Here is a 10,101-nt window from a genome sequence, read left to right as displayed (position 1 = left end):
TGGCTAATTAATTTGATCTTTACTGGTAACAGAACTCTTCTCCAAGAAAAAAAAAACTCTGAGGAAGTTCCTTTAGAGTTTAATAGTGCAATTTTAAACAATATCTATTTGGAAGTAGATAAATCCCATTGTAGTTGGTAGGACTGATGCCAGCTCAGTGTGTGCACAACTTTAGCCTCAAATTTTCTAATTATGCCAGACAATACTATGCAATTAATGTATCCCTTAGAACTCTGTCTACTGTTGTTTACTAGAATGGTTTACAATAAGCATGTTAGACAATAATGAACAAAAAGGTAGAGACTCTCTGTTATACTATACAAATGTAATCATTAACTATAAAAAGCAGTAACCACAGCTAGCCATTCAGAAATCTGCTTGTCTATAGGGGAGGCTTCCGTGTAGCTCCACATTTTGTCCCATTGACTTTAGTGGATGACTTTGTGAATGTTATCTAGACATCAGTGGCTCAGGAAAATAATAGATGCTTAATGCTCCTATATAAATGAATGAGTCCGAAAGCATATTGGTTAGACTAAGGTGAACAGATTTTAGACTTTGTGGGTCTATTTTTCTTTTTAGCAGAATCCTGAATTGTAACGCAGAAAGGTAAAAAATATATTTAGAGATGCAGTGTTCTATGCTCAGGGACTGACAACTTCCTCAGTTCAGCATTAGGACTGGGAGTGGGGGAGGAATATTTTATTGCTATTATTATTAACACATTGATGATTTAGCGCAAAACATTCTGCTTATGTCCTCCTGCACCTTTCTGACTTAAATTATACACAGTGCGTTATCTTCACTTATTTTGCATCCTATATGAATTCCAGATCCTGGTATGTAAATGTCAGCAATGAAGATATTTTAGGTGATTACTTTAAAAAAGCTCACAATCCATATGAGGCATTTTAAAATTCCATCCTTGCACTATTATAAATGTCATTTTCTTTGATGTAGACTCTGATCTTTCAGTACCTCCTACGTCAGTTGGTTCTTTTCTAAATGTCTCCAGATGGTGCTTTAAGCCTTTAGGGATTGTGTTGTGAGTTATTTTTAGAAGATTCCCGCCCTCCGTCTGCCCAAACCAGCGAGCTGAAGCATCTTCCCATTTTTATAAAATTATCATGATTTACCTTTTATCCATTTTTCATCCTATCCTTTTTCTCGCTCTCTTTAATCCTATTTCACATGTTTGTGCATGCACACAGACACGCACCCACTATAGCTAGAATAAATTTTAAAAATAAATTCAATGATGGCCACTTAAACATATGAGAATTATATATACTAAACTGAGCTACTACAAAATTAATTAATGTTTCATTTACAGATAGTCTTCAACATACAAGTGGTCATTAACTATCATTCCAGTTATGACCGATTTTTATGTCTCATCCTTGAAGTTATAACAGAATAACAAGAGTTGCTAGGAACCTTGGAGGTCTTCTAGTCTAACCCTCTGGTCAGGCAGAAAACCCTATAGCATTTCAGACAAATTGTTGTCCAATCTCTTCTTAAAAACTTCTAGTGTTGGGGAGTATTCACAACATCTGGAGGCAAGTTGTTCCACTAATTCATTGTTCTATGACTGCTGCCTCCCCCAGTCATATCATCAAATTTTGGGCACTTGGCAACTGGCTAGTACTTACAACTGGTTGCAGCAGCCCACTGTCATGTGACTGCAATTTACAACACATTTTGGAGGTTTCCCAGAAAAAAAAATGAACATTTGGAAGAATGGATTAAAGACCATTTATTTGCTTTATGATAATCATAAAAACAGTTGTACAATCAAGACCAGACAAGTGATGCCTTAACTTACGACCACAACCTATGACAGAAATTCGTAAGTTCTCATAACTCTTCATAAATTGAGGATTACTTGTATCCACCTGCCTGATGTTTGCCCCATTACTATCAGGATGCACTGTGCCCTACATCATGATATAATCTCTTCTTCAACCTAGAATTGGGGAAGTCATTGAACATTAATACACACACATACACACACATACACACACCCCATCTTCTCTAAAAACATTTTTTTTAAAAAAGAAAACATTATGTGGTAACATATTAGTCATATACTCTATTAGCCAATAAATGCAACTTTTCTTTGTTCTCTAAGAGAAGCATTATGTAAAGTTATAATGCTACTTTTTTGTGGCTGTTTGTAGCTATGCTAAATATGTGTATGACATTAGTGAACACTTTGCCCTTTGGTGTAGTTCAATCTACCCTTCTCCAGTCTGAAGTTATTAGGCCAACAACTCTCAGAATTTTATGTTGACTGAGGAAGGTTGGGTTAGAGCAAATTCAGCACTTATCTTGCATTACCCAAATGATTAAAAATGCATTGTGCGATTATGTTTTAATCTTTGATTCACTGTACATGCTTTATAATCCATAAATGCCAACTCAACTGATTGGGGGAAGAATTTACTCATGATCAATGGCAGTAAATATTGGGTTAGAGCTGAACACAATTTTCTTATTATTAATTTATTAGACTTATTTCCCACCACAAACTAATGATACTTGCTGACTTCTATAATTTATAGAAGTATATATCAAAAATGTTAAAACACCCATAGTAAGACTATAAGATAACATCATAAAATGCAGAAATGAAAATAATACTAACAATGAAATAGAACAATTTCTTCAGTGAGAAAGAAGTAAAAGAAATGAAATGAATTTCAAAGTCTCACAGTCCTTAAACTAGGAGAATGGCCTCTAAAAAGGCCCCATTGTCAACATCGTCATCAAGACACTATTTCAAATAATCAGTTTAGTCCCCTCACCTCTCAGAAGTGGAGGTCCAGAAGTAATTTCTCCCTAAAGGATCCAGTGGGTTGAATCAATTCTGGTTATAACAGACAGTCATGCAGATATCCAGATGCCAAGCCCTGGAAAGCTTAACAGGTTAACATTAGCACCTTAAATTGTACCTGAATTACCATTGTATCATGAGAACCATGCTCTGACCAGAGAGCCTAGTTGCAAACAGGGCTGCGTTAACCCCCTGGTATTTCCTGATACATTTATCTTTGTGATAATTTTTAGGGTTCCCTGGATCTATATTTTTCAATTGACTGCAAAGAATATGTCATAATAAGTATATGCATAATCTCTTTTAAATAATATCTTAATATATGTTTAACGTTAAGATACATTAATTTTGATTTTACTGTTGCTTTTCAGGATTTCACAAGGGTCTTATTTTTTATGGAAATCCCAAATTTCTAGAATATAGATATTTTATTGGTTTTTAACTATAACACTCTCCTGTGCCTGGTGTACAGCGTATTGTCTTGGTTTATATTTCAACAAGACAAAAAAGGACAGTAATAATTAACAGTCAATAATGATTAAATTTGATAATTCCATAATTAATATATTAACTAATAATACATTTCTTTGATCTTCCCTTCTCCCATTTGTATTTTCCTTCTTCAACCTTAGCCAAAATATAATTCTTAATATTTTCAGTATATAAATGATTAGGTATAGGCATTTTTTATATTTATACAAATAATAATAATCTCTCTATATAACTTTTTTTCAGCTTATATTATTCTCATAACCATCATGTCATTAGTTCAACATACATCCTATTTTTATAATTTTTGTTCGCTTAAGATTCCCTTATATTGAATCCAATTCTTATCAATCATAATTTCTTCATATTAGTCATCTCACTGTCTGAATTTTCCCATTTAGGTACATCATCCCAATATTTTATGTCATGCATTATAAAAATACTATACTTTTTATCTGTCTTATAGTATCTATATATAACATCCTTTTTAATCAGTTTATATTTTACTTATATATTAATAAAAGTTATATCAACCTACTCTTTTAACATTTAATATATTATAAAACATACTATATTACTTAAACCTCATTATCCTTCTTGTTATAAGGCCCCTTTATGTTCGAAATTCTCTGTTCTTTTAGCCATATTCAAACAAATGTTTATTCATGTAATAGTCCATCTGGTAGGGCTATAGAGTCAAATCTCTTGTATCTGTTTCTGATCTTCTTTTGCCAAGTAATTTTCCAAGTTAATGTAATCTGCTTACCCAACAGTTCCTGTATTTTTATAAATGTTCTTGGGAATACAAAAGATGAAGTAAGTAAGCTAAATTCTTTCTGTCCCCCAAACTTTAATAGTTCTCCTAATAATTCCATTTTTCTTGTTGTATCAGAACCTTGTAGATTTTTTCCTATTTATGTCAAATTGTAATTCTTTTCCTTTGTTATTTCATCAATTTGATCATACTCTTCTAGTTTGTAATCTGTTGTCTGATTTATTGTTATTTCTTGGGTATTTTTAATTGTAGATTTAGATTAGAAATATGCTTATTTAAATCCTCAAAGTTGTTTCAAATTTCATTGTGGTTTGAATCTATTGTCATTTGTATTTGTCCTAACATTACATATATTTTGTCTGGGAAAGTATTTATCTTGCCTTGAAGTGTTGCTTCTGGAGGCCCTTGATTTTCTAGGCTAAATCCTTCAGGAGAAAATATTGAATGTGGCATCCTGTTATTTTTTGATAGGTATGTGATATCCATGTTGTCTCTCCCCTTCAAATAATCTTTCATCAATGTTTTAATTCAAAAGTCAATTTATCAGTCAGTCAAAATTACAGATTCAGTATATTAAGCCACTTTAAATCCTTCCTGCAAATTCTCCTCTAAAAGATTAGCCAAAAAGCCAAGGTTTTTTTTCCCCATAAACAGTTCTTAGGTTTAAGCAACAGTCCAGGTGTTTTTTTTTTCTTTCAAACACTTTTTAATCTTATAGCTGGCTCTTCCTTTGTTCCCAGATGTCCTCAAGGTTATTTGCAATTCAAAGGAACAACTTTTTCTTTGTTTCTGGGCATTCTGCCAATTTCTGGGTCCTTATTGTTAGTATTCTATTCTCCGATTCTCTACTAGATGTCAGCAGTTATTTCTTTTTTCAGTTTTTCTTTCAATCAAAAAGTTATTTTTGTTATATATTTTTATAATTCCATCAGAAATTTTTTAGGGTATAATTTTGACAGTTTTTTAGTTCCTAGATTTGTCCAGAAATATTTTAAATCAAATTTTAGTATATCTCTTTCCACCTTTTATGTTAATTCGCCACTTCCATTTGTAAGGGAATGGGGATATAGTCCCCTCCCTTCACTTCTGAAGGTTTTCTTGCTTTGGGAATCTTTTCAAGGATTTAAACAGTAGATAGAAGAAAGAAGATCAGTACTCTCACCAATTTCAAGCACGCTGTTCACCGATGTTTAGGTTCGTGCTCTGGGACCTCGGCTGCAAGCAGCTTGGGCTAGACTGATCTCACGCTAGCCTTTCTCCTGTCGGGTTCAGAGGGCTTTCCCCGGATCAAACAAAGTGATTGCCGTCACTTCGTGATCAATGGGGTGCCCCTCCCTCACAGTCACCTCTCCGGGGCAACTTCAGACCCATCTAGGATCCCCCAAGCAGGAAGAAACTAGCTCTCGCATGGCCATGTGCTGCAGACGCAAAAACCGGAAGTCGGAAATCCCAAATTTCTGTAGGACCTATGCACTGTGCTTATTGTGTATCTGGAGAACATGGACATGGTTCCCAGTAGAAGAGAACTGTACGAGCTCACCAACCGCATAGAAAGAAGCTATCCATCAGTTCTAAAAGCATTTCCCCCAAACACTGAGGCCTGTTGCTGCATCGATAGGAATTCTTATTATTGCATCCAGCTTTTTCATATGTTTGGGGGACAGTAAATGTGGAGAGAGTGTAGAGAACCAAGATTAAGGTACAAAATCATCTGGATGCTATTAAACTGGTTGAGCTGAAAGTGAAGATAGGGTGACAAAGCTTGACTGAGTTTCAGATTAAATGTATTGATAAGAATGCCATTTTAGAAAATAATATATTGGTAGACCTTTACTCTGTTGGAAAATCATATTGTATTCAGATTGTGCAATTTGTACCAGGTGTGTGTGTGTGTGTTTGTGTGTGTGTTGCATGGAATCATCCTTCCCTGTATTTCCTCCAACATACTCCAAGTATTTTATTTTGGAAGGTTGTGTTGTCCTTGAGTTCTGGTATTTGTCTTTACAATGGCAGCCTTAAGTGTAATGTAAGCATTAAAAAAAACTTTCAACCTCCTGGGATCTTCCAGATGTGTTGAACATGTGACTGTGGGATTCTGGGATTGAAGTCCAACAGGTCTGGAAGACAGAAAATTGGAGGAAGCTTCTGTAGAATTTCAGACAGCAAATATAATTGTGTGTAACAATTAGTAGACTATAGCCTGATTATATAATCAGATCAGCATATATAAACTATATTTATTCAGCTAAGGAAAGCAAGTTTTAATTAAATATAAAAATATGTTTCGGACACAGATCTAACTAACCAAATTAGTTCTCAATATGCAGAGGAGCTATAGACATCTTAAAATATTTTTTGGTAGCTAAGAATGGAGGGGTGTCTTAAATTGAGATAAAAAAAAGAAACTTCCTCTCAAAAGTTCTTCTCCCATCAAGTCTGGAATAAAGTTTTGTTTTTCTATATGATATCTGTGTTTCAAACTTACTTATGGAGAATGTGAAATGCTTCTATATTAGTTGAATTACTGGAAGTGCACAAAAAGTTCAGACCGGGTTTTCCTATTCAACAAAGGCCAACTATATGCTTCTAGAAACAACCGTTCGACATCCAAAACTGACACTTGTTGATAGAGACACATCCCTTGTGGGGGCTTTGGAAAATAAATGCTGCCATATTTGGGCTACAGAATACAGATGATTGTTGAATAGCAGGACAGGAATTATAAAATTATAAAACTTCTTTCTGGCTATCTAATAGTTTTTTAATTTTATTTTTATTTTATTAAAAAAAATTAAAATACAAAACTCCCCCCCCAAAATTAACAGAAATAAGCCAAAAAAAATCACAAAAGAAGCAAGACATTAAAAAGATACATTAAAAAAGCACTAACTTATACATACCATGTTTCCCCCAAAATAAGCCTCAGTCTTATTATTATTATTTGCCTCTAAAAGGTCTTATTTTCTGGGGATGTCTTTTCCACAGTCTCACCTTATGGCAGTGGCACTGACAGTCCCACCCAACTTGCCCAGTTCTTCTGTGACTGCTTACCACCGCTAGCATGCACGTGTCACCCCCAGCCTCCATTTCATTGTCAGGGTCTTCAGGAAAGGCCTCTGCAGCTGAGAACCGAGCTCCGGACTGACATGTGCATCATCCCCGGGCTCCATTTCACCATCAGAGACCTTCAGGAAAGGCCTCTTCAGCCAAGAATCGAGCTCTAGGTTGACGCACACAGTGCCCCCTGGCTTCCACCATGCGTGTCAATCTGGAGCTCGGTTCTCAGCTGTAGAAATGACGAAATGAGCCTGGGGGTGATCTGCACGCATGAGCAGCAGCAAGCAGCTGCAGAAGAAGTGGGTCGGTGAGGTGAGGCAGGTGTGGGGCATGGGAGGCCTGGCTGCAAGGGTAAGTGGGTGTGGGGAATGTGGAGTAGCTCCACTGCCCCACCCTAGCTTGATTTTTAGGCATGCACCTCGCCCCAAAACTAGGGCTTATTTTCGGGGTACATATTATCCCCCCTGTTGAACTTTTTTTACAACCTTTTATTCCCTTTATTTGGGCAACTGAATGGAGCTGAGTGTTTATTGGCCGGATGCCCTTCCTGATGCCTACGTGGAGTTTGCAGCAGATATTTTCTCTTTGTGCCCTGATAGAGAAACATCTGTCGCTGCCTAGGATTGAACATTCTCAACCTTCCAAATGGGAGGCGAGCATCTTCACCTCTAGGTCACCACACAGCTCATCCCTCCTAGTTGAATATTGATAAATATATTACAATGATATGAATTTCACACACCCTTGCAAAACAGGTGTTTTTTAAACTATTACTTCTATTTGCAAGTTATTAACCTGTCATCTATCTACTATATCAGTGGTGGCGAACCTATGGCACGAGTGCCAGAGGCGGCACCCAGAACCCTTTCTGTGGGCACGTGTGCCGTCGCCCCAATCCTAGGCCTTCAGCTGGGTTTTATAAAACCTTTTTGCTTTAGGCCTCCGCCACTGTGTACAAAAAAAAAGGTTCAATCAATCAGTCAATTTCAACTTCTCGTGGGAAAAAAAAGATCTTGCAAAGTTGGAATTGATTGATTGAACTTTTTAGTCCCACCCAGTCTGCTGTTACCACCGCAGCCACACCCACCCAATGGGTCACACCCACCCAATGGGCCACGCCCATCCAGCACCCAACGATGTATAAGTGGGTTTGGGGTTGCAGTTTGGACACTCGGTCTCTAAAAGGTTTGCCATCACTGTACTATATTAATGACAAAATAGTTTACAGGTAGAACAATAATAAACAAAGCAAGATTGAAATTTCAAAACCTTCTGTTAACAAACTGCTATTGTAATCAACTCATAGAAAGTTTACCACGGTTTTTTTATCTATCCCAAATTGTCCCAACAGATTATCCTGATTTGTTCTGGATCAAATATCCATGTTTGCTTCTTAATACCATCTCTTATCAATTGTTGCCTGATTAAATATAATAAATCCATTCTCCAAACTTGATTTATCTTCCCAAAAGAGTCCAAATGAATTTGTTTTCTAGTTAAGTATGATATATCCATTCTAATAGTTTTTTTGCACTTTTGCAGCCCAGATAAGACAGCCCTTAATCTATCAGTTACTAAAACTCTCATGTCTGTTTTCCTATTTATAATCTTCAGTTGGGCAAAATGGTGCATCATAAAGGAACACTTTTTGAACCTCAAATGGGCTAACTTATAAAAAGCCATTACTCCTGTGGAAATGAAATTTGGGGAAGTTGTGGCTGCGTCAGTAACACCGTACTGCTATTGCTTCAGCTCACCATGCTACTATAGTCAGCAACAATCATGTGATCATCATTTTCAATGCTCCCTGACAAGTCACCGTGGAAGCCAACAAGAAGTGTAAGCTTGATTGTGTTTGCAGGCATTCTTTGCCAGTTTCCCACAAGCAAAGACTCCCACACCTGCACAATCTCTCCATCCCCCTGGCACTAGAACTGCATCAGACATTCTTGCATCCTTTCTGACCCATATGGCATGTTTCACATACTACTGTGCACACCCCACACACCTTTCACAGCCATGCTGCACCTCTGCATACCAACCCCAACCCATGTAGCGTCTCTCGCACACCTCCAAGTGTCCTCTCTAAACCATGTCACACTACTGTGTGGCCTCCCCACTGGTGTGGGTGGGGGCTGTGTAAGAAATGCCCTGCTGGTTGGGGAGGTTACATGATGTGCAGTGTTGATTGGAATGAATATGAAGGTGTGTGTGAGGGTATGAGAGAGACACAGCAAGGGTCAGGATGGGTGCACAGGAGTACATGGGTATTTTGTAATGAAATATCTCAACAGGCCACTGGTTATCTAGTAAAATATTAAAACATTCCACTTTTACAGTTTTCTGACAACAGGATACCTGCTGGATGGAATGAGATTTCAGATGTGGAATATAGTGGCCTGGGTACTGCTGCCATTAGCACATGTCCTGCCAATTCCTCTAACACACTTCACATACGTACTGCTGTTTTCCTTGAGTAAGGCCCAATAGGATTGTGCCTCTGTATGTAATTGGTTTACACAATCAAGCAATTTTACCCTCAGCATCAGAAAGTTAGTGACTGTGGGCATAATCACTTAGGAACATGAACTCAGGTTCCAATATTTTAAGAGACAGTAAACTTTAGAGAAATTTGACATCTCCTATAAACTAGGCAGAAGACATCAGCACCAGATCCCAAGATACATGGCAGCTGGGTAAGAGAGGTAACCAAGGGAGCTACAGGGTGGGTGTTTCAGAAATAGACCACCACCATGACTCTGCTTAAAGCAGTAATTCAGGAAGTTGGTAGGAAATGAAAAACACAAAACAAAATACAGGTTTTTCATTCCGGTTCATAGCAAAATATGCAGATGATGTTTAGAGCATCTGAAGCCCCTTGAAATTGATGATTGTTCTTATGAGGCCAATGGAAACAGAGATTCTAGTCCCAAAAAAGAAGAAA

At 37.0% G+C, this 10,101-nt stretch overlaps 1 protein-coding gene across 2 annotated transcripts in view; it reads right to left on the bottom strand.

Annotated features, from left to right (window-relative positions):
* Nucleotides 1-5,917: 5,917 nt before the first annotated feature.
* Nucleotides 5,918-10,101, bottom strand: part of TSEN15 (tRNA splicing endonuclease subunit 15) — a 28,046-nt gene continuing 23,862 nt past the window's right edge. The window contains exon 4 of one of the 2 annotated variants that reach the window (XM_039357639.1): nt 5,918-6,217. In XM_039357639.1, coding sequence (XP_039213573.1) covers nt 6,058-6,217 — 160 coding nt within the window. In that variant the 3' untranslated portion in view covers nt 5,918-6,057. The remainder of the gene's footprint in view (nt 6,218-10,101) is intronic. The other variant, XM_039357642.1, reaches the window with a different exon arrangement.

This window comes from Crotalus tigris, unplaced genomic scaffold (genome assembly GCF_016545835.1).
Source record: "Crotalus tigris isolate CLP2741 ecotype Arizona unplaced genomic scaffold, ASM1654583v1 scf7180000018938.1368258, whole genome shotgun sequence".
NCBI classification, from domain to species: Eukaryota; Metazoa; Chordata; class Lepidosauria; order Squamata; family Viperidae; genus Crotalus; species Crotalus tigris.
Note: the sequence above shows the minus strand (reverse complement) of the source record. Positions and strands in the feature narration are given on the sequence as shown.